The 25,979-nt window shown below is 45.9% G+C and overlaps 1 protein-coding gene across 1 annotated transcript in view; it reads right to left on the bottom strand.

Moving 5' to 3' along the window:
• Nucleotides 1-25,979, bottom strand: part of TMEM132C (transmembrane protein 132C) — a 459,511-nt gene that overhangs the window by 160,118 nt on the left and 273,414 nt on the right. The window contains exon 3 of the mRNA XM_009248400.4: nt 12,650-12,796. Within this exon, the coding sequence (XP_009246675.3) occupies nt 12,650-12,796 (147 nt within the window). The remainder of the gene's footprint in view (nt 1-12,649; nt 12,797-25,979) is intronic.

Genomic DNA, 25,979 nt, shown 5'->3' with positions numbered 1-25,979 from the left:
GCTTGGGGGTCCTCCTTTGGCCTTTCCACATGGGATAGTTGGGCTTCCTCACAGCATGGTGGCTTTGGACAATAGGGCTCCCTCCATGTTGATACAAGGTGCTTTTATGATTTAGCTTTGAAAGTTACATAGCATCACTTCTGCTCAGCACTATGAGTCAACCAGTCACTACAGCCCACCCAGTTTCAAGGGGAGAAGACAAAGTTGTCACCTCTTCATGGGAGAGTAGAGAGGTTCCAGAAGAGCACGTGGGTTGGGGACATGGAGAGGATGTTCCTTGGGAATATTTCTGAAAAAAGTACAACCTATAACACAGAGTGTCATAATTTGAAAATGGATCATATTAATACTCACTGTATAGGGGAAATGGGTGATGGTGTGGACAAACTGTCCAACACTGTGCAGGTTCTTATGGGCGCCATGCCCTACACATCAGCTTTCACTGCCCAGCATCTATTCCTCCTCCATAGACACATCCTGACTTCCTTTGGGAAAATTCATTTCCTCCATGGTAGGTAGTCTTGATGGGATGATAAACCATGGTGCTTGCATTTTGAAACAGAATCAAGCAATGGAGAAGCCCCTTCACCATTTCAGACATCAAATCAAGGCTTGGGATGCCAGACCTGGCCCTTTGGTCTCCAGTAAAATCTTCTTTCAGGCTCTTTCACCGCCTCTCCTCAACTGTTCCTCTCCCCCACTCTCCACCCACTACTCCAATGCCTCCAGCAAATTCTCTTGGAAGAGTTTAGTGTCTACAAATGGCAGACAACTTGGGGCCAGGCACAGCGGCTCACACCTGTAACCTCGGCACTTTGGGAGGCCGAGGTGGGTGGATCACTGAGCCCAAGAGTTTGAGACCAGCCTGGGCAACACAATGAGACTCTGTTTCCACAAAAAAATACAAAAACTAGCTGGGTGTGGTGGTGCATACATGCAGTCCCAGTCGCTCAAGAGACTGATATGGGAAGATCACCTGAATCCAGGAGGTCGAGGCTGCAGTGAGCCATGACCGTGTCACTGCATTCCAGCCTAAGTGACAGAAAGAGATCTCGTCTCAAAAAAACAAAAAGTTAGGCAACAACAATAACTTCAATGATCTTGGGCTTTAATAGTCAACGTTTGCCACGAACCTCTATGGAGTCCAGGAAGCCAAAGGCCTGGCGCCTGCTGAAGGTGAAAAGGAGGGAGAATTTTATGGAGACCCACACAACTTGTGTATCAATAAATTATCCTGCTGCAGATGCTCACAGAAGCCTGCTATGAGTTTTGGGTGCGCGGAGTGGGAGACACTTTTAACTTGTTTTAGGAGGGGACCCAAAATGTAAGTTTATGCCATTGGTTGGGGGATTTTAATTCATGGTAGTTTGCAATCTTCAAATATCTCTTACAGAAAGCAGTTGGTCTGAGCAATTTCCTTTAGGGAAAAGCAGATTATTTTAGCACTTCATTCCTCTAAGCACTGTTGAAAACTGCTTAAGCAGCTATGAGCACGTTCCTATTCCAGAATTCTCCAAAACAAATAGCCAAGCACAGTTATGTATATAAGGTATGCAATTGAGACTGCTTAAATGAATACTAATGGGCATTTTATTCACCATTTTCAATGATTTTGGTTTTTTTTTTTTTTTTTTTTGGAAACAGCCTTCTCGTTTTATTACCTGCCTGATTTACTTTTCTCCCCCGCAGCAGAGAGTCCCTGAAGCACGATGCTAGCTCTTGAATTAAGGAGCCTGGGGATGCAGCAGCTGCTTCTGTTCCAGGGAGGGGGAAGAACAGGAGAGGCATCATTCATTGTTCTATGGAAGCATGTGGATCCCAGTCTCCTCCAAGAACGCCTGGGGAACACTGGCCCAGAGACCACCCCATCAAACTAGAAGCTGGGTGACAAGAGGAGCAGGGAGAGAGAACTCCACGCCATGCACTGGGATCCCAATTAGGGCTGACACTTACAGCCAAAGAACCAGAGCTCAGATGCGTGTTTATAGCATCTGCTGGAAATACAGGAGCGTCTGTGCGATGCGGTCTGTTTAGGAGGGCTCGTGTGGTGAAAATGAGGGGCAGCGGAGTCTTTGAAACAGCTGGCCTCCTTTCTAAGTCCCTCCAAAAGAGGCACAGTCAAGTTCCTGGACAGCTGTTTTGCTGCAAACTCTGTACCTGGACAATATAGGCAATCAACCTCCTAAAGAAAACAGGCATTATTTTGACTCAAACAGGCCACTTTTGCACATGGTTTACTTCCTGATGAACAATCTTTCCTGAACAATATACGTTCTGTTTGATTTGCACAGTGATTTTAAACATCCAAGCAAATGTTCAAAAATTGAAAGATTTCTGGATTTTCAGCAGGTCTAGAAAAATCCTGAGATCTGGCAACTGACAGCCTGCATTCCCACCTGGGAAGGCTCCAGAGTCTAAAGAATGGATGTGTCCTCTGAGAGGGTGCAGCCTGCCACCTTCCCCGCCTCTCGCAGCCTGCAGAGCATGCTCATTCCACCCACTTCCTTACCCACCTCCTCCTTTCACCTGTCCCTTGCATTTGTGACTCCGGGTTAACTGGCTCAGAATTTCACGTGGATGCCTCTGAGTCCAGCTAGCTTTGCAGCCTCTCAGCATGTAGTCCTACGATTACAAGTGTCAGAGACAGCTACTCTAGGGGAATGATGAAGTATCCCAGGAAGGGTTTCCAAAAGGCAACATGCATCCCTTGAGTAAGGTTGAATCACGTGGACAGAAAGTGTTTCCTTTTCAGGTTCTTTTGGAAGTTTTGAGGTTAAAGCGAAAGTCTCCCAGATGGCCCGTAACCAGTCCTGGACACAGACACCCCCGGAGCTGTAACAAGGAGGGACTAGAGGAGTAAAAGGGGCACCATGAGGGGCCCCTCCCTCTCCTCCCGCAGGCTCCCTGCCTCTTCCCTGGCCCCTTTACTCATCTGGTGCCAGCTTTTGACTTTGTTTCCCAGTTTCTATGTTGGGTGTGAAGGTCGGGAGAAGGGGTGACAAAATAAAGTTAGGAAGGGCAAAAACTCGGACTAGAAATCCCTCACAGCAGCTCCCTGTGCTCCATGATTCAGAATGGGGGGAAAAGGCAGCGCCATATCGTCGTGGAAATGTCTGCCACTGGTTTATTTATACTAAAATGCTGAGAACAAACAACCCAGGTACCCCGCGATAGGGGGCTTTCTAAATAATTCAGGTCCATCCACTTAATCAGTTATTTAAAAAGCTAAGTATGGGACAAGCAAAGTACTTTGGTAATGTTAAGTTACCAAAAGAGACGTAACGTATTACAGACTGATCCCAATGGTATAAAAATACTTAGATACACTCTGTAAGGCAGGAGGCAATAATGGTAATAGTTACATAAGATATGGAATATGGGTTTAAAAAACGTATCTTTGAATATGTTTTTATGATTACAAAAGTAAGATAAAGGCATTAAAAAAATAAGCCTAATAAAAAGGTAAGTAGAAGAAAATCTCAGCTTGGTCTGCTTGCAAGCTTGTCCAACCTGTAGCCCACAGGCTGCGTGTGTGGCCCAGGATGGCTTTGAATGTGGCCCAACACAAATTCGTAAACTTTCTTACGACATTATGAGATTGTTTTGCAATTTCTTTTTCCAGCTCATCAGCTATTGCTAGTGTTAGCGTATATTATGTGTGGCCCAAGACAGTTCTTCTTCCAATCTGGCCCAGAGAAGCCAAAAGACCGGACACCCCTGCACTCTCGTGTGTCCACAGCACTCTCCTGCACCTTCTAACCCCTTTCTGTAACCTCCAAGGCAAGCACCCAGCTTTTTGCTGCTAACATTAGCTAGCTAGACTTCAATAGGATTTTCATGCTTTTTTTGTTTGTTTGTTTTTGAGACAGAGTCTCATTCTGTTGCCCAAGCTAGAGTGTATTGGTGTGATCTTGGCTCACTGCAACCTCCGCCTCCTGGGTTCAAGCCATTCTCCTGCCTTAGCCTCCTGAGTAGCTGGGATTACAGGAACGCACCACCATGCATAGCTTAATTTTTGTATTTTTAGCAGAGGCAGGGTTGGCCTGCTGGTCTCAGATTCTTTGAACTCCTGACCTCAGGTGATCCACCAGCCTTGGCTTCCCAAAATGCTGGGGTTACAGGTGTGAGCCATTGCACCTGGCCAGGATTTTTATGTTTTAATTGTATTTGTTTATGCTCACCTTTATTTTGTGCAACTGATAGGCATTTTCTCCATTTATTTGTGTACATTAAAGTTATTTTTTAAATAAAACATTTTTATGATTTGCCTAAATATTCATTTGGATGCTTACTTCCTGTGAGTGTCTTTACTCTTTTATTTGCCCAATGGTATGATGCCTCAGTTCATGAGACCATTAGAAAGATTTACTGAAAAATGTACACAGAGCATTTTGTAAAGTGCCAGAGACAGTGAAATACACACAGTATTATTCTGTGTGCTGTCAAGCACTATAAAATCTACAGAATATTATAGTTTTCTATGTAAGTTTCTATTTTTAAGATACTATATTTGCTTCTGGAAGAGATGTTAACAGTAGTGTTTTAATAAGAATGCCTAAATGGGAAACTTGAGACGCATAAGTGAACCAGTTTAAGTGAAGGTGTTCAGCATCTAACAGCACAGGTGCATGTGGGCCAGTGGGAAGTGGAGTGGCAGGCAGGTGTGCCTATACCGACCCCACTGGGAATCCTGCCTCATCAACAGCCTCAGGGGGTTGCATTCCCAACATGGAGTCCCCCCTGAACTTCAGAGTATGCCCACAGTTTAAAGAAACACCTAAGTTTTAGCATTTTCCCTGAAGGAATGAGCTTAAAGTAAGGCTCCAGGAATGCTTGAGGCAGAAACCTTTATTAGATCAAGGTGCAACGTTCGAATCAAAAGCAGCCAGGGTCTGCTCTTCCCTCCTGCCAGTGCTGAGGTCACACTCACTGCTCGATTCACTGCTCCCCAGCTACTCAGACTCACCCGGACACCTGGTTTTGAAAAAAGATGCAGATCGAGGAAAGGAGATGAAGGGGGAAGTGGAAGATGTTTCCTAAGGAACAGGAGGATGCCTAAAGAACCGCAAGATGTGTTCCTGCCTTTCAGCACGCTCTCCACGTGCTTTTATGCCTCTTCCCTGCAGACACAGAAGCATTTGCTTCATGCTTGATCCTCTCTGTCACAGGGCGCTGACAGGGAAGGACGTGGGCAGCATGCTAATTGCTCTGTTGGCCTCGCACCCTGTAAATACGACACGCACTCTGGTAAATTGTTGGCTGACTTTGCCTGACTGCCGAGATGCTCAGAACCTCTCCCAGGGTGATGGGGAGCCTGGAAACCAAATGCCACGTGGTTTGGTGTGTGTACGGACCAGGTGCTAGCTGTCTTCCTGGGTCTGAGTGTTTATAGACAGATGGTTTCAGGACCATAACAACCCTGGTCTTTCAGAGGTTCTAGGTTACAGGGAGATGGCACTCCAGCAAAACAGCTGTCTTGCTTGACAGTTTTCCTAACAAGTGCTCTCTCCCCGTCTAAGAGGACATTTCACCAGGGGAGGAAGCGGGGGGCTCTTATGTTTCTGAGAGTCTCAGTTTGGGTTCATTAGAAGCAGATCATAAGACAAGGATTCATTTGCAAGTGACTGATTAAGGATGTTGTTTCCTTTCTCCCCACGCACCAGGAGAAACTGGAAAGGGAGAAGGGGAGAGGGAAATAGTTCACATTGCAGGAAGAAGCAAATGGAAGGTGTGCTTTCAAAGACCCAGCCTGCAGCCTGATCCTGTGGGAAGCTCTGAGTCAAGCTGTGTCCATGACAATTCAGAGTTGTCTGCAGTGGGGGAGATGGAGGTAGGCTTTCGTACTCCACACCCGTCCATCATCGGCAAAGAGGATCCCTGGAAGAAGCTCCCAGGCTCTTCCAAGAATCTGCACAAGTGCACAAAAGTGAGGGGCAGCCCCAGGTGGTGCAGTGACGGAAGCAGGTTCAGGATGACAGAGCAAACCCCATGATTACAGACTGAATTGTTCCCTCCAAAATTCATCTCACAAAGCCCTCACCCCCAGTGTAACTATATTTGGAGAGCAGGCTTTTAAGATGGTGATTAAGGTTAAACAAAGTCCTAAGAGGGGGCTCTAATCGCATAGGACTGGTGTCCTTACGGGAAGAGGAAGAAGCCAAGTGCAGTGGCTCACACCTGTAATCTCAGCACTTTGCGAGGCCAAGGTAGGTGGATCACTTGAGCTCAGGAGTTTGAGACCAGCCTGGGCAACATGATGAAACACTGTCTCTACAAAAAAATACAAACATTAGCTGGGCTTGGTGGTGCATGCCTGTAGTCCCAGCTACTTGGGGGGCTAAGAGAGGAGGATCGCTTGAGCCCAGGAAGTCAAGGCTACAGTGAGTCCTGTTTACACCACTGCACCCCAGGCTGGGTGACAGGGCGAGACCCTGTCTCGAAAAAAGAAAAGAAAAGAAAAGAAAAGACACCAGGAGCTTCTCTCTCTCCATGCACAGAGGAAAGGCCCTCTGAGGACACAAGATGCCGAGAGGGTGGCGAACTGCAAGCCAGGAAGAGATCCCTCACCAGAAACCACCCTTGACAGCACCCTGACCTCAGACTTTCCAGAGTCCAGATGGTGAGAAAATAAATTTCTGTGTTTTAAGCCAACCAGTCTGTGGAATTTTGTTCAGGCAGCCCTAGCTGGCTAACACACCTACAGAGGGATATAGAGCAGTAAAAGAGATTTAACGGGAACCGGGGTGGAGCAGTGTCTGCCAGCCGGGGTGATCCATTGGGTGTATCTCCTGTCAGGACAAGAATAAGCACAAGCGACAGCTTGTTCTTCGAGGCAGACCTTCCAGGTTAGAATTCCACCTCCACCTCTTACTGAGTGGGTTTAAAAAATGCATCATGTCTCAGTTTCCCTTCATGTAAATTGAGGTCACAGCTCACTGTGTCTACCTCGAATGCCTGAAGGAGGGTTAGATGCTTAGGAGGATTATATGCAAAGCATTTGGAGAGCGCGAGGCACACAGCCAGCACTGCTTGTCTCACCTACAATTCTTCTTTCCTCACTCAAGCGCCACTGTTCATCCTATGCTGAGCACGACACGGTTCATCATTTGCCAGGTGTGAGTTCATATTTGGGACAGTCTTTAAGTATCTCATCTTCGAACTTCTCCCGGATAAGATTCCTGGCCACAGATCGTCAGCATGGTAGCTGGCAAGTACCAGGCGCTTGATAAATAATTTGTTGAAGAAATGAACATGGGAAAGGGGATGTCTAAAGCTTGCCACAGATGGAAACTGTGCAAGAACGTTTCAGCAATAGGGGAAATTTTCTGAGCCAAGCAGCCCTTTGACGCGCTGGGGGGTGATGGTGGTTTTACCAAATGCAGCATGCACTCCTTCCGCTCACCCACCCCATATGTCTGGGTGGTGAGGACTTCCTCACCCCACAGCCTGGCCTCGTGACTCACGTTGGCCAAGGGGATGTTAGTGGACAGGACACCAGTTTTGGTCTTAGGTGAGAGGATAATGAGCTGCTGTGAGAGGAGCACGCCCAGAATAACTCTGCCCCTTCAGCCTGGGCCCAGGACCAAACACACATGGACAGACAGACACTCAGCTCAAGGTTTGGAGCTAAGCCCAGCCAGCTCACACCCAAAGGCAGTCTCCCACCTGAGCTTCCCCTTAGCAGGCCCAGACTTCACTTGACCTACAGCCCTGGGAGCGTGAGAGCAAAGCTTGGACAGTCGCTCCTTGTTACCCAAGGGGGATTGGCTCATGGACCCTTTGCAGATAACAACATCCATGGATGCTTAAGTCCTTTAGATAAAATGATGTAGTAGTTGCATATAACCAATGCACATCCTCCTGTATACTTCAAATCATCTCTAGATTATTTATCATACCTAGTATAATGTAAATGTATGTAAATAGTTACTGTGATACTATATTATTTAGAGAATAATGACAGGAAAACCAAAGTCTGTATATGTGCAATACAGACACAACCTTCCACTAAAGGAATCTAGATCTGTGAACACAGAACTCATGGATATGGAGGGCCAACTGTAGCTATAAATCACTGAGATTTGGGTGGTTTTTTTATGTGGCACGATTGTGGCAAATTTGTCCACATCCTAGTGCCTAGAACCTATGAATATGTTATCTTATAAGTCGAAGGGACTTGGTAGATGTGATTAGGTTAAGGATCATGAGATGGAGAGATGATCCAAGTGGGCCCTATGTGATCACGGGGTCCTTACATAGCTGACCGATACACTGGATTTTCATACTACAACACTTTTACAAACCACATAGCCAATTCACAAGTGGAGAGGCCAGATACAAGACAATAGGGTGGAATGGGGACTAACTGGAGATTTTGTGTGTCCCAACAAATGTCACTGAAATTTTATTTTTGCATGAAAAACACAGGTCAACCAAGTTCAATTCACGGATGACCGGTTCATATGAGTTAAAGAATTGGAAGACAGCAGTGAAACTGGTGTAAAGAGAATGGCACATGGAGGCAGTCTCTCACACACCATATATTTTCAAGCAGTTTTAGGGATTAGTGGGGCCCTTGGTGCCCATTCATGGTCCTGTTTGAAACTTATGGACTAGAATGACTTTCAGAGCCCTGGACGCATCAACAACAGGCATGTTTAACCACTAGCTGTCTGCCGCTCTCAGAGCTCAGCTCCCCAGATGAGCTACCATCATCTCCTGATGTAGAAGCCTTCTATGTATGGGGATTAATGGGGTGGGTGGTCATGCGGGTAAAGGGCCAGGGGACATGCTCTGAAGCTGTGTTTGTTTACAAAGCCACCACTTTTAGGTAGATTTGGTGTGTGTGTTTGGTGTTTGTGCCTTTGAAGAAACAGCCACGGATGGGAATGGTTGGCAGGGGGTCGTAAAACCTTCCAGAACCACCTTTCTGGACCTGCCTGGGGAAGCCACTGGTGTGAGAGCCCCTCCATGGGCGACCAGTTTCACCCTTTTGAAGCTATTTATGTCTCCCTAGGTTCCCTGTCTTACCAGCCAGGGGATGTGGCCAACACGGGGATGTGGCCAAGATCTGAAAACACAGTTGCAGCTTCCACATCTCAAATCAGTGACTCACCTAAATGCAAAAGCTCACAATGAGATATTTCTTTTTTTTTTTTTTTTTTTTTTTTTTTTGTGAGACAGAGTCTTGCTCTGTCGCCCAGGCTGGAGTGCGGTGGTGCGATCTCAGCTCACTGGAAGCTCCGCCTCCCGGGTTCACACCATTCTCCTGCCTCAGCCTCCCAAGTAGCTGGGATTACAGGCACCCGCCACCACGCCTGGCTAATTTTTTTTTTTTTTTTTGTATTTTTAGTAGAGACGGGGTTTCACAATGGGATATTTCAAGAGCCAAAGGCAAGGAACGAACCACTGTCTGCACGTGTGAGTGCCATCCCAGCCAGCACAGGCTCTCAGAGTCCTGCAGAGAGGCTCCTGCAGGCAGCCACAGTCATGGCCTTGGTGGGGCTCAGTGCCAATGAGGCTTCAGATACTTGACTGAGCAACCCTCACCTTGAAGCAAGAATACACACTCCTGGCTGGCACTGACTGCTTCTGCTGGACCCCGCCAGGAAGGGTGACACCATTGCCCGTGGCAGTACTATAGGTAAGAAAGATCTGGCTATCAGACCTCCTCGGCTACCAAGAAAGCTGCCATGGGAAGGAATGCCATTCCCTGCCCTGGGAATCTTGGAAGGTGCACTCGCTGGCCTGACCTCGGTACCCCAAGGTGTCCAAACCCAACATTTCAAAGACTCAGGACTGAATGGACATAACAGGGGCCATGCTGTAAGAAGACAGAGGCAGGCCAATTTGTCTACATCCTAATCCTTAGAACCTATGAATATGTTACCTTACAAGGCAAAGGGACTTTGCAGATGTGATTAAGTGAAGGTTTTGATATGGGTGATGATCCGGGATTATCCAGGTGGGTCCAACATGACCACAACGGCCCTTATAAGTCAAAGTGGGGCCGGGCACGGTGACTCCACCCGATGCACCACCCGCCCTCCTCTTTGAACACATTTCTGGGGTCTAACCATCTGCAGTGCCTCCTTCTGTGCCTCAGATGCCATTACTCTCCATTTCTGCAGATTCAGATCTTCCTCTTGTCCACAGTTTGCCAAAACATTCAGGATGGCTGACTGTGGAAACTCATGCACAATGCTTACCACTGAGACAGCAAACACAACTGGGGTCAAAGTGGGGCACCTGGAAGCTCAGAACAAACAGGGTGGCCACAGGAGCCCTTCAGGACTCGATACCATGAGGCTCATCTCCCTTGCTCTACTTCTCATTCAGGTTCCCACCTGAAGAACTATTCACATACATAACTTCGCCACCTGCTAATGAACACGTTCACTTTCATTTGCATAATCAACACTAATCTTATGGGTTAATTAGACTTCATGTGCATTCTATTCAGGAGATTTAATTTGGCCTCTGATCTCCTGCTTGGAACAAGGGACTCGTAAACACATTTCTTTTTGGCCATGTTTTCACAAGTTCAAAGATTCAGACACCCAACCCTCGTCCCTGATCTCACCCCCGCCAGATGCACTAAAAATCCTTCTTGGGGTAATGATGGTGAGGGTTGGCATTTGAGTCTGTAAACTGTTCGGGATACCAGATTTTCTTTTTCTGGTTACACGTTAAAGGAAGGACAGAGGAGGGGGTTCTATGGGCAAAAGAACAGTGTGGTTCTAAACCAAGCAGAGAATTTGAGGATTTTTCATGGCGCCTTGCAGCTGTCACTTAAGAAAATGTGTCCAGTAATAGAATATTTCTTTCTTTAATACCAATCCCTTCAGAAAAATACACTGGCAGAATATAACAAGAGTCTTGAAAAATAATCTTACGTTTTGAGTCTAAGAAGCTACCTTAAGGAAAAAGGGATGTGGACAAAGATTTATGTGGAAGGTGGTTTATTGCCACATTATCTATAAGAATAAATCTTGGACATACAAGTGACCACAAACTTATGAAAAAAAGTTCCATATTACTAATCATCAGATAAATGTAAATCAAAACCAGACTGAGATGCCATCTCACACTAGTCAGAATGATGATTATTGAAAAGTCAAAAAATAACAGATGCTGGAGAGATTGCAGAGAAAAGGGAACACTTACACACTGTGTGTAGGAGAGTAAATTAGTTCAATCCCAGTGGAAAGTAGTTTGGAGATTTCTCAAAGAACTCAGAACTACCATCCAACCCAGCAATCCCATTACTGGGTATATACACAAAGGAAATAAATTGTTCTACCAAAAAGACACATGCTCTCATGTGTTCATTGCAGCACTGTTCACAATAGCAAAGACACAGAATCAACACATCCACAGTGAACTGGATCAAGAAAATCTGGTATACATCCACCATAGTCTACTACACAGCCATAAAAAAGAACAAAATCATACCCTTCGCAGCAACACAGATGCAGCTGGAGGCCATTATCCTAAGCAAATTAATGGAGGAACAGAAAACCAAATACTCCATGTTCTCACTTATAAGTGGGAGTTAAGCAGTGGGTACATGTGGTTATAAAGATGGGAACAACAGACACTGGGGACTCCCAGAGTAGGGAGAGAGGGAGGGAATAAAGGGCTGAAAAACTACCTATTGAGTGCTCTGTTCACCACTTGGGTGATGGGATCATTCATGCCCCAAACCTCAGCCTCAGGCAGTATACCCACATGACAAACCTGCACATGTACCCCCTGAATCTAAAATAAAAGTTGAAATTTACAAACAATTTGGAGTCAACCTAAATGGTAAAATACAGGCATGGTTGGTTGTTTATATTATGTTAAATCCATCTGATGAATATTATAAAGTTATTAAGAATGTTTTTGAGGAATATTTAATGTTAAGAGAAAATGTTTCCAATACAAGTGAAAATTATAGTATCCTTAAAATCTGTACGTATTTGATGATACCAAATTTGTAAACTAAATATATTTAGCATATATTAGCCTTACGCAGGTATAACACCCTGGAAGGAAATGAACCAACATGTTATCAGTGGGTTACCCTTGAGTAGGAAGGATATTGGCATATGATTTCCCCCACCTCATATAATTGTGCTTTCCTCATATTCTAAAATGAGTATGAATTGCTTTTATAACCAGAAAACAATTATTTTTAAAAATCATCCAGGATGTCTACAGTGAATCTCACATAGCAGGTTCTTCTCCATTATTGCCACTGACGGTCACCTCCTTCCCTTAAATTCCTTTTCACTGAAGACTTAATCTTACTCTTCATGAAAAAATGAGTACTTTGTAACTGAGCATCTTCTGATAATGTAGGCAGGGCAAGGCCCCCAGAAAGTCAGTTCAGGTGTGGAGAATGCACAAGCCCTATCAGAGCAGAGATGATCTCACCCTGCTCCAAAGTCCACCCCACAGCGCTGCAGAGCGAGTGCCCCACCCCACCCTGCTGCAGAGGCAGAGGGTCCTGCATGGATGTCAGTGCCTCCAGATTTCCGGGCGGTGGGTTCAATAGCTCCTCTGAGCAGCGGCTCACGTGAGTCCAAGTCAAGGCTCTTAGGCAGCAGCCGGCCTGGGCCCGGGACCAGGAACCATGCACGCTTGCAGGGAGGGCACCGCTTACCTGTTGCGCGGACTGGGCCCCAGGCGCTGGCAGGCCACGGTGGCCGTCACGTGCTTTCCGCCGCTGCCCACCTCCTGCTTGACGCCCCACTGCCGGGGCTCACGTGTCTGAGCACTCAGGATGTTCACCCCCTTCTTCACCTTGGCTCTGTGGGGATGAAGATGGGAGAGAGAGAGAGAGACAGGGTTAAGGCTTGGCCTTTCCAACGTGCCCAGCTCTGCAGAGTTGCCACCTTTAGTTTCTGTTTTGCTTTTCTGCTTTTTTCATATCTAGTGAGAGGCAAAGCCGCCCAGTGGTGGTGATGCCAGGGCAGGGCGAGCGGGATCTGCCTGTGGATAAGGCAGTCACAGACCTTGCTGTCCCGTTCCGAGGGGGAGGAAAAAGGGCCCCTGGAATTCACCAGACCAGGAGGTCGCAGGGCAGAGCTGTCAAGGCATGCACTCAGCCTGCCTGGGTCCGTCTCCTCACTCAGGGGGCTCTGTGCCCTGCCAGGGACATTTGGCAATGTCTGGAGACACTTGTGGTTGTCATGGTTGTGTGTGTAGGGGGGGTGTTGTTATCCAGTAGGGAAGTGGGGAGAAAGGAGGAATGCAGCCAAACAGCCTACAACCCACTTGAAAGCCCCACCACACAGAGCCACTGGGCCCACAGTGTCACTACTGCTAGGAAAGCCGGGCCTGGGTTCATACACCAGTTTCACCACTTTCTAGCTGTGCAAATTTGGGCAAGGCATAGCTTCTCCATGCTTCACCTCCCTCCTCTGTAAGAAAGAGTATAATCATAGTAGCTCCCATTATAAAGCTGTTGTAATGATTAAATAGATGTAAAGAGGTTAGAACAAGAACAGCGCCAGGCATACAATACACACTTAATAAATGTTAGCGATTGTTACATCACTCCAGGGAAGTCCCCAACCTGCTTAATGTAACTTGCCTGGCACACACTTAACAAAGATACATTAAGTCAGGGACCAAAAAACAAAGAAACAAAAAGGCAAAGAGCTCCTCCTAAAGCTGCTGTTGTTTTGATCACGCCACTTAGCCAGCCTCAATTTCACTTTCCTTATCAATAAACGGATGACACAAGTGGCAGCTTGAGCACACACATTTACTTATACCATCTTCCTTAATCCCACTCACAGGAGAGCAAAGGGACTGTTTTAAAATGCATAAGACAGCTGGGCACAGTGGCTCATGGCTCAGTGGCTCAGGCCTGTAATCCCAGCAATTTTTTTTTTTTTTTGCAACGAAGTCTTGCTCTGTTGCTAGGCTAGAGTACAGTGGTGCAATCTCGGCTCATTGCAACCTCCACCTCCTGGGTTCAAGCAATTCCCCTGCCTCAGCCTCCTGAGTAGCTGGGACTACAGACACCTGCCACCATGACCCCCGGCTACTTTTTTTGTATTTTAGTAGAGATTGGGTTTCACCGTGTTGGCCAGGATGGTCTCAATATACTGACCTCGTGATCTACACACCTTGGCCTCCTAAAGTGCTGGGATTACAGGTGTCAGCCACTGCGCCCAGCCAATCCCAGCAGTTTGGGAGGCTGAGGCAGGCAGATCACTTGAGCTCAGGAGTTCAAGATTAGCTTGGCCAACATGGTGAAACCTTGTCTCTACGAAAAATACAAAACTTAACCGGGCATGGTGGTGCATGCCTTTAGTCCCAGCTACTCGGGAGGTTTAGGCAGGAGGGTCACTTGAACCTGGGAGGCGGAGGTTGCAGTGAGCTGAAATCGTGCCACTGCACTCCTGCCTGGGCAACAGAGCAAGGCTCCATCTCAAAATAATTATAATAATAATAAAATAAAAGGCATAATCCTATGACCGGAAGAGGAAATGCAGCCACAGCAACAGATCTGGGAAACTGGAAACTCAGAGTTCAGTGGATAAAACAAGTCAGCAGGACTTCAAAATGGAGCTTCAAGCTGTCAGTGAGCAGAGTCAACAACCAACACAGTTTCTACCAAAGAGCCCCCCAGACTCAGGAGTTTGTGATAACAGTCACAAAATCAGAATGAATGAGGACTGAAATAAAGAGGGTTGGCTACAAGTCTGTTTAGGAAGCAGCCAGATACAATTAAACTCTACTTTTTATGCCCAGGTGATGCCAGGACTTCACATTGTGTATGGGTATCAGGGCGAGAGGGGAACTGGGGGTGCCTGGGGGTGCCACACCGAATACAGAGGGACCCCACAACCCCATGTCCCCATGTGTGCTGAACACTGAGATTCCCCTAGACTGGATCTTCACCCTCCAGGAGAAACACAGGATTCCAGAGGGTGCTACCATCCTAAGACCAAAACACATTAGGCATTGACACTGTGGCCTCTCCATACAGCCAGCCAGACGCCCCGCAGTGAAGCCTGAAGTCAGCAAGCACAGTTGAGGGGCTCTGAGCCTCTCACAGCCTTTTAGTCCCCCCTCCTTTATATGAACCAGCAAACGGGAATTGTTAGACACTAAGAAAAGTCTCTACGTGATATAAAGACCGTGATATGCTGAAATAAATATTTGGTACTCATCCCTGTTTCCTGGCATACAGCTCCTAAAATCCTGGGAATAGTGTTGTCTTCTTGTGTGCTAAGGAGGTGACTGGTGGCTCAGATTACAGGTAGCTTCAGGATAGGGTTGGTCACCAGAAAGAACAAGGCAAGAATAGAGGGTTTGGACTTTCAGCCCATCCCCTCAATCTCCAGTGGGAACAGAGGGGCTCATCACCACTGACCAAATATTTAATCAATCATTCCTAGTTATAAAGCCTCCTAAAAGCCCCAAAGGACAGGATTTGGGGAGCTTCCTGATAGCTGAACCCATGGAGGTTCCCGGAAGGTGGTGTCCCTGGAAGGTGGTGTCCCAGGAAGGTATGGAAGCTTCACACTCCTTCCCCTATACCCTGGTCCTACATGTTTCCTCATCTGTATCCTTCGTAACATCCTTTGTAATAAACCAGTCAACATAAGTAAATGTTTCCCTGAACTCTGTGAGCCACTCTAGGAAATTAATCAAACCTGAGGATGAGGTCATGGGAACCCCACTTTATAGCCAGTCAGTCAGACACAGAGACAGAGAGACAGACAGAGAAAAAGAGAGAGAGAGACAGACAGACAGAGACAGAAAGATAGAGAGAGACAGAAAGAGAGAGAGAAATAGACAGACAGACAGAGACAGAGAGAAACAGACAGAGTCAGCCAGGGCTTGCAGTTGGTATCAGCAGTGGTGGGCAGTCCTGGGGAGTGAGCCCTCGACCCGTGGGGCCTGATGATTTCTCCAGGTAGAGATGGTGGGAACTGAACTAGAGGACACCCAGCTGACATCTGCTGCAGAATTGCTCACTCACTTGTCAGTGGGAGAAACCACCCCCTCCGCCCCATGCTTGGCCCCAGGAGTCTTCTGTGTTGGTTGTTGTGGGGTGAGAGCAGAGGAAGTAGTTTGTGTTTGCCCAGGCAGAAAGACTGAAACAGGCAAATGCGGGGAGGGGAGGGCAGCAACCTACCGGAAATACAGCCTATACAGTAAAGAATATCCATGTTTAAAAAAACAGAGAATTGGCTGGGCGTGGTGGCTCATGCTTGTAATCCCAGCACTTTGGGAGGCCGAGGTGAGTAGATCATGAGGTCAGCAGATAGAGACCATCCTGGCCAACATGGTGAAAACCCGTCTTTACTAAAAATACAAAAATTAGCTGGGCATGGTGGTGCACGCCTGTAGTCCCAGCTACTCGGGAGGCTGAGGCAGGAGAATCACTTGAACCCGCGAGTCGGAGGTTGCAGTGAGCCAAGATTGTGCCACTGCAGTGCAGCCTGGTGACAGAGCGAGACTGCCTCAAAACAAAACAAAAAACAGAGACTCATTCACATTCACTAAGAGATAAGAGAAGATATTGCAATCATGAAACAAAAATGACTGCTATATCTTAAAAAAAGAACACCCAGCAGGGACAAAATGAGCCCTTGGAAATTAAAAATATAGCAAAATGGAAAGTCGGTGGAATGGTTGATGGATAAAGTTGAGGAAATTTCCTAAGAAGCAGAGAAAAGACAAAGAAGTGGAAGATAGGAGAAAAAAATTAAGAGGATGGCTTTGAGGTTCAATACGTCAATAATAGAAAAAAAAACAGAGAAAAGAAAGAGGATGAATCATTAATGAAGTAATTTAAGAAAATGTCTCCAAATGAAAGGATGTGCTTTCAGATTGGAAGAGCCCACTATGTGATCAGCACAATGAATGAGAATAGACCCACACCAGGCCATGTGATCAATACATTTTGGAAGATGGGGTATGTAGAAGTGAATTCTACAATCCTCTAGAGAGAAAAAAACCATCAGAAAGAATTCAGAATTCATAACAGCCACTCCATAAACTAGAAGACAATAAAAAATGTCTTGAATATTGTAAGGGGAGATGATTTCCAACCTAGAATTCTGTATCCACCCTATGAGCTCAGTGTTTCCACACATGCGTGTTCTTTTTTTTTTTTTTTTGAGAAGGAGTCTCGCTCTGTCGCCCAGGTTGGAGTGCAGTCAGTGGTGTGATCTCGGCTCACTGCGAGCTCTGCCTCCGGGTTCATGCCATTCTCCTGCCTCAGCCTCCCGAGTAGCTGGGACTACAGGCGCCACCACCATGCCTGGCTAATTTTTTTGTATTTTTAGTAGAGGCGGGGTTTCACTGTGTTAGCCAGGATGGTCTCAATCTCTTGACCTTGTGATCCGCCCACCTCGGCCTCTCAAAGTGCTGGGATTACAGGTGTGAGACACCACGCCCAGCCCACACATATGTGTGCTAAGGACATTTACTCCGTACACCCATGCTTGGGAACCTACTTGAGCATGTGTTCCATCAAATCACAAAGTGAAGCTGGAAGGAAGACATGAGATAAGGGAAACAGATCCCAAATACAAGTGATGTGGAAGGAATCCCAGGTTGATGGTGAAGAGAGGTCCTTGAATAATAGCAGAGCATGAGGCATGGAGAAGATTCCGGCAAAGACTTCCTTGGGAAACAAACATTTTCTTAATAAATATGATGTTGAATAAGTGTTTCTTGAGGACATTTAAACAACTAGAGGAGAGTTTCAGGATAAATATGAGCTAAATATACAGAAAATCAAGAAAAAGAATAAAACCCAATCAGTTTTTAATCCTGAAGATAAGAACTCATTATGCAGAGAAGGAAAAGTAATCATAATTTAATACTTGATTTTACTGTGATTAGCACATGTACTTATATTTTAAACACTGAATATTAATCTAGACAAAATATGATTATTATACTTGAGGGAGGGAGAGATAAAATGGGAGGCACTTATGTGGGGGAGAAAAGAGATATATCCTAATTCTCCATAGTGGGAAATTTATAGATATTGCCTCAAAAAAAAGTGTTAACATCAGTGCATTACTTGGTGATATGCCTATAAATAACAGATGAGGAAAGAATTTTGCCTCTGTGCATGGAGAGAAGCAGTAAAAGGGAACAGGGTACTGCAGTATTATTTTAAAATAACTTTGTATTTTTAAATAGTTCAATAGTTTGATATTAAGAGGAAGTTGTGGCTGGGTTTGGTGGCTCACATGTGTAATCCCAGAACTTTGGGAGGTGGGAGGATCCCTTGAGGCCAAGAGTTTGAGACTAACCTGGACAACAAAATAAGATGCTGTCTCTACAAAAAGATAAAATAATTAGCCCCACACAGTGGCCCATGCCTGTAATCCCAGCACTTTGGGAGGCCAAGACGGGCAGATCACCTGAGGTCAGGAGTTCGAGACCAGCCTGGCCAAGATGGTGAAACTCCGTCTCTACTAAAAATACAAAAAAAATTAACCAGGCATGGTGGGAGGGACCTGTAATCCCAGCTACTTGGGAGACTGAGGCAGGGGAATCACTTGAACCCAGGAGGCAGAGGTTGCAGTGAGCTGAGATTGTGCCACTGCACTCCAGCCTGGGCAACAAGAACGAGACTCCATCTCAAAATATTAATAGTACTACTACCACTAGTACTATTACTATTAAGCCCCATATAACAGAGTGTGCCTGTAGTCCCAGCTATTGGGGAAGCTGAGGCAGCAGGATCACTTGAGGCCAGGAAGAGCTATGATAGCACTGCTACACTCCAGCCTGGGCAACAGAGTAAGACCCTGTCTTAAAAAATAAATTTAAAAAAGTTGCAAAACAACAAAATACTGAGTTCCCATGTACCCATCATCCAGCTTCCCCCAATGATAATATTGCACATAATTGTGGTTCATTGTCAAAGCCAGGAAATTGATATAGTCATAATACTATTAACCAGGTACGTACCTTATTTAGATTTTACACGTTTTCACATGAACTTTTTTGGTGTATAGTTCTATGAAATTATATCCTATGTGTAGATTTGAGTAACCATCACAGTAATAAAGATGTGGCATTGTTCCTTCAACACAGAGGAGCTCCTTCATGTGCCCCCTTCATAGTCACACCCTCCTCGAATCCTGTCACTGATCTGTTCTGTAGCACTACAGTTCTCACACTTTGAGAATGTTGTATACAGGTTTCTGCCAATAAACTCTGCAGAACTATTTGACCTTCTAAATTACATGCAAGAAATAAAAATACAATTCTAAGCTACCCAACAGATGGAACTGACCCCCTCTTGGCCAAGGAGATGCCAGTGAAACCTTGAAAACTGAGTTCCTGGCTATGATGGGATGGGAGGCTGGATGCACCTCCTCATCCCCCCTCCTTCCCTAAGCACCATTAGGCTTTCTCCCTGAGGGCTAAACGGAAACCAGCCATTTGGAAAGACTTGCTCCAGATACCAAAGACTGCCTGACACTGCCTTGCCCTTTTATGGTTTTGACAAAAGGGTTCCTTCCTAATAAGAGACCACTGACCTTGCAGTGGTTCTGGACATCTACTGAGGATGCGCAGTGAGGGGTTTCATGTCCTCTGCTTCATCTTTTGATGTCAGAGGGCTGAAAACCCCACCTTGGGATCATGCTATCCCTGTCATCTTTTGTACATGGGACCCATGAAAGGGCATGAAACTCAGCTGTGCATACACATGCTTCTCCTCCCGTAAATATTCATGACTCCTCCTATGGCTTATTGAATATGCATATTTATCCTTCTTACTCAGCATAAATCCCTGTCTTGTTCTTCCCATCTCTGAATGGCTTGTTTCTGGCTTCTGGCTGGAGGCTACACTTCCCAGCCTGTCAGAATGGCCACCCGGCAGGCTGCAATCCTTTATGAGAAATAAAGCTCTTCTTTCCAAATGTATGAACCTCATCATTCTTCAGTTGACATATGCAAAGTCATGTCTTATGAAAGGAAATTACACACTTACACACACACACACACACACACACACACGCACCCCCTATTAACCTCCCAGACTGAAGGAGATACATTCTTGTGAATAGTTAAAAGGCTAGACATAGCTGATGAATGTGATTACCATGGGGTCGCCATGCGGGAATGCTGTGGGTGGAAGGTGGTGATAAAACACATCTTCACCTGCCAAACTTAGGAGTCCAACCCTCATAGCAGCAATAGCATGCCAGCCACACAGCCACCTTCTCTCTCTCTTTTTTTCATTATACTTTAAGTTCTAGGGTACACGTGCACAATGTGCAGGTTTGATACATGTGCCATGTTGGTTTGCTGCACCCATCAACTCATCATTTACATTAGGTATATCTCCTAATGCTATCCCTTCCCCAACCCCCACCCCATGACAGGCCCTGGTGTGTGATGTTCCCTGCCCTGTGTCCAAGTGTTCTCATTGTTCAATTCCCACCTATGAATGAGAACATGTGGTGTTTGGTTTTCTGTCTTTGCGACAGTTTGCTCAGAATGATGGTTTCCAGCTTCATCTATGTCCCTGCAAAGGATATGAACTCATCCTTTTTAATGGCTGCACAGTATTCCATGGTGTATATGTGCCATATTTTCTTAATCCAGTCTATCATTGGTGGACATTTGGGTTGGTTCCAAGTCTTTGCTATTGTGAATAGTGCTGCAATAAACATATGTATGCCTGTGTCTTTATAGTAGCATGATTTATAATCCCTTGGGTATATACCCAGTAATGGGATTGTTGGGTCAAATGGTAATTCTAGTTCTAGATCCTTGAGGAATCGCCACACTGTCTTCCACAATGGTTGAACTAATTTACACTCCCACCAACAGTGTAAAAGCGTTCCTATTTCTCCACATCCTTTCCAGTATCTGTTGTTTCCTGATTTTTTTTTTTTTTTTGATGGAGTCTTGTTCTGTCACCCAGGCTGGAGTGCAGTGGCGCGATCTCGGTTCACTGCAAGCTCTGCCTCCTGGGTTCACGCCATTCTCCTGCCTCAGCCTCCCAAGTAGCTGGGACTACAGGTGCCTGCCACCATGCCTGGTTAATTTTTTGTATGTTTAGTAGAGATGGGGTTTCACTGTGTTAGCCAAGATGGTCTTGATCTCCTGACTTTGTGATCTGTCTGCTTCGGCTTCCCAAAGTGCTGGGTTACAGGCATGAGCCACTGCACCCGGCCTGTTTCCTGACTTTTTAATGATCGCCATTCTAACTGGCATGAGATGGTATCTCATTGTGGTTTTGATTTGCATTTCTTTGATGCAAGTGATGGTGAGCATTTTTTTCATGCGTCTGTTGGCTGCATACATGTCTTCTTTTGCGAAGTGTCTGTTCATATTCTTTGCCCACTTTTTGATGGTTTTTTTTTTCTTGTAAATTTGTTTGAGTTCTTTGTAGATTCTGGATATTAGCCCTTTGTCAGATGGGTAGATTGCAAACATTTTCTCCCATTCTGTAGGTTGCCTGTTCACTCTGATGGTAGTTTCTTTTGCCATGCGGTGGCTCTTTAGTTTAATTAGATCCCATTTGTCTATTTTGCACAGCCACTTTCTCTTAAGAAACTTCTTCTGAGTCTTACATTAAATGATTCACTAAATACACGTGCTACTCTGAACACCAGGAGACCAGGACGTGCTTGAAGGACGAAGATCAAAGACACATTAGCATGGGAAAGTCCCCATTGCCCCTAGCAGGAAATGAACGCCCCAGTTGTGTTCATAGCATGGACACCTTCTACTTCTACTGCTGGAAATAAATGCCTCTTGCAATGTGACTTGGCTTGAAATCGGCTTTTGCTGCATTTGGATTTTTCTCAAGATTTCAGATTTCACTGAAGCTACAAATTGTTCTTTCCACTTAATAGCGCATGCGCATAGGAGGACTCTCACCAACTGGTGCAGTGGCTGGTGTCGCCTCTGGATGGGGCAGGAGAAGGGACCACAGAAACGGGAGAAAGGCATAGGTTTAACAGGCTGATCGTGTTAATCGGGCATTTTCTTCGCTGAGAGCAGTGGATGTTCCTGTCTACTTCAAGGAACTAGTTGTTGCAGGGTTTGTGCCCAGGACCAGAATTTTTGCAACCAGAGTCAGCATTTTAAAAAACAGTGGAAGTGGGCGGTTTAAACCCTGAGGATGCCTGGCTTCAAGGTACAAGCCCAGGGAAGCTGGCCAGTGGCAGTGTGAGGCCAACCCTGCTCAGCCAGTCTGCATGGAGGGGAGGAGCTTCCAGCCCTGCTTCTGGAGGGTCAGGCAGGTGTGCTTTTCTTTCTTCATCTGCTGCATCCGGGGTGGCCCTAGTTCAGTGGTTTCCAGTTTGTGGGTCTGCTATTGCTGGTAGCTTGGGAGATGATTTCCCATGTAGCATGGAGCACCGACTGTTTCCAGTACTGTGCTAGACATTGCAATGCATCCACGCGGGACTCAGGCAAGGGCTGGACTTGGTGGCATCTCTGGTCCCATCTGGGTTACCTGAACGGGGCTCATGCCATCTACAAGGCACGTTGATCATTGATGCTCCTACTCAGGTTTTTAGTGGCTAAAACCCAAATGAAACAAAAAATATTTTCCCTCTTTTTAAAATGTGCTTGGCTTGGGTATAACACAGGGATGATTAAGTGTTCCTTAAGGAAAATCAATGTTCACTACAAATTTTGAACACAGGAAGCCTAATTTCCACCCTGCAAACCATCTATCTCATGGTCAGCTACAATCTTCTTATGAAATTCTCTCCTTAGAGGCTTCTCAGGCCTGCTGGGGTGTGTGAGTGCCTGGGTATGATGAGGAGTGTGTGTGTGTGTGTGTGTGTGTATGTGTGCATGTGTGAGGAGCATGTGTGTGTACATGTGTGAGTGTGTGTGTATGCGTGTGTGTGCACGGATGGGAGGGCGGGTAAGTACCACTTGGCCTCTGGGCCCTGTGAGGCTGTCTGCTCAGGAGCTGAATCTGATCTTCAGAGTACGTTCAAGCTGAAAAATGATAATTATTGTTGTTATGGGTTGAACTCCTCACCTTTCCAATCCACATGTTGAAATCCTAACTCCCAGCATTTTAGAATGTGACCGTATATGGAGATAGATCTTTACAGAGGTAATCACATTAAAACGGAGGTCATTAGTCTGGGCCCCAATTCAGTGACTAGTGTTCTTACAAAAAGGGGAAATTTGGAGACAGACACCAGAAGGGAAAGTCCATGGGGACATGTAGATGGCCATCTCCAAGCCAAGGAGAGAGTCCTGGGACAGACAGTCCCTCAGACCTCAGAAGGAATCAACCCTGCCAACACCCTGATCTTTAACTTCCAGCTTCCAGAACTGTGAGAGGTTTGTATCCTTCAAGCCCCTCAGTCTGTGGTACTTTCTTACAGCAGCCCTAGAAAATGGATACAGTTGCTAACATGAAAATAAAGAAGCAAGCAATAAGAAAGCAGCCCACCCCTGGCCTGGCCCTTAGGAGGAGGAGCTGCTGTGAAGCTAAGTCATTACAACCCTGAAGGAACCAGCTGATGTAAGGTCCCATTGCACTGAGCTAACCAACCAGCAGCTGTAGGGTCCCATTGTACTGAGCCTGTTAGCCCAGTGTTCTCTGCCCTGGGCATTGCGCAGGAAAGCCTCCGGTCACATGTACATAACAGCTTCTGCACTGAGAAGAGGAGGGCTGGCCCTTTGCAAGTGGTACATACTGCATACAAAGGCATGGCACACCCGCATGCTTGCTCTTCCACTAGAATAAGACTCCCACACTTATATCTAAACCCACCCACTGACCTGACAGCAGCCCTACAAAGCTGCTTCCTCTAAAGGAAGGGGGCTGTGGGTTTTCAGTATTCCAAAGCCCTTCAGAGGAAACTGACAATGTCTTAGGATCAGGGCGTGTATATCAACAAACGTGGCATGGGTATTGCTGTTGCTTTCATCGTCTCATCCGGTGAGCATGGCCACCCAGGCCTCATGGGCTGATGACATGCTCACCGGAGGGTAGACAGCTCTACATTATCCATGTGGATTTCCCTAGGATTAGGCACTCGAGCTTCACCCTCACATGATTGGCACATCCATACACTCTCTATAATATCATTTCTTTAATATGTTTCTTTAATTTGGCTACTGCTTCTCTCTTTTTTTTTTTTTTTGAAATGGAGTCTCACTCTGTCACCCAGGCTGGAGTACAATGGTGCGATCTTGGCTCACTGCAACCTCTGCCTCCAGGGTTCAAGCCATTCTGCCTCAGCCTCCCAAGTAGCTGGGATTACAGGTGCCTGCCACCACGCCCGGCTAATTTTTGTATTTTTGTAGAGATGGGGTTTCACCATGTTGGCCAGGCTGGTCTTGAACACCTGACCTCAGGTGATCCACCCGCTTTGACCTCCCAAAATGCTGGGATTACAGGTGTGAGCCACTGCGCCCGGCCTCCTCTTTTTTTTTTTCTTTAGAAAAGTTATTGTTTTCTAAAGTTCTTATTATTGCATATATAGTCATTTTATTATGCATACATAGTCATACATAGCTTCTCACAAAGGAGCTATAGAAAAACATTTTTATAAACTTTTCCCCTAAATACACATTGAAAGAAGCATATCAAAATACAAATAAAAACTGTGTGTTCCTGAATCTCATAAAAGAACATCTCCTGCTGCTAGCATGTGTGCAACACTCTGGCAAGCACTGAAAATGCACAATTTAAAATACACTTTTCCTTTCACAGATGCAGCTTTGTATCTGAAATCTTTCAACACATGGGAGGGAAGAGTAATTAGCAAGGCTCTGCATAGAAACTATTGAAAAACATTGAAAATTATTGTCCTTGTGTTTTGTTTTTAATCATGTGAGCTGGTTTCCATCTCCCTGTCTGCCACCAGGAGGCTTATGAGCAGGGTCATCTTATTCCAGCAGCAGCTTTATGGGCTGGGTACAGGTGCGCTGCCAGTGGGGTGAGGGGGGCAGTATCCTTTTCCAGGCTAAGACCCAGACTCCTGCCCCCTTGTGCCATCCCCCTTTGATTTTTCCTAAACTACCTGTCAGGGCAGACTTTCTGCCCCTGTCAAAGGGAGTAGAGGCCCTAGGAAATGAGGAAGCACAGACTGGTTCCAAGGCCATAAGACTGGTTCCAAGGCACATAAGACTGGTTCCAAGGCACAGACTGGTTCCAAGGCCATAAGAAAGACTCCAGTGGTCACTACTGCAACTTCCTAAGAGAAGTCATGTGTATGTGCTTGCATGTGAGCAGGTATGTGCCTGTGTGTGTGCACATGCATGTGCCTGCACCTGCGGTTATGTGTGTGCATGCATGTGTGTCTGTGTGAAGCCACGGAAACCCAGCTCTCTTCCCGGTCTGTAGAACTCCCTGCTCTCTCATTGACCAAGATGGACAGCCACTGCCAGTCCATCTGGAACAAATTCTCCTCATCTCTTTCAGGTTGGCTGTGAAAACAGCTGCAGTCAAACATGTTTCCAATTGAGCGCTCTTTTTCATCTTCTGTTTAGTTTATCAAACACTGACCCCTTTTGGCCATTACCTTTTGCTGCCTTTTACCATTTACTTTGATCTTGGGTGCTAATGAAAACTTCCGTTATCAGTAACTCATCAAATGACGAAGCTCAGAGAGCAGTAGGATTTCCTAAGCATTGTCGCTACTTCTAACTCTATTATTTCTTTTTCCCCTGTTCTGGTCCCCAACAAGGGGCTACTCCTATAGCAAAAACTTTAGCAAAAGGAATGTTTCTTCGTAAAACAATTACCAATGTTTTGCTTCTGTAAGTTTGCTCCCAAGAACTCCCAATTCCACCTTTCCATCCGTCTCCTTCTCTTCTTTCATTGAAACTTCAGGCTGATCAGCGTGAACCAACCAGTGGTGTTTTGGCTGTTACATTTTCAGGAATTTGGCAAGCTAGCTGTTAAACACAGCCATTATTCAAATATAAATCATAAATGTACACGTTAACCTATGTTAGAAACAAAGGTAATAAATACTCAAAACTTATCACTTCCTAATTAT

This window comes from Pongo abelii, chromosome 10 (genome assembly GCF_028885655.2).
Source record: "Pongo abelii isolate AG06213 chromosome 10, NHGRI_mPonAbe1-v2.0_pri, whole genome shotgun sequence".
NCBI classification, from domain to species: Eukaryota; Metazoa; Chordata; class Mammalia; order Primates; family Hominidae; genus Pongo; species Pongo abelii.
This window is presented reverse-complemented; position numbering and strand designations above follow the sequence as displayed.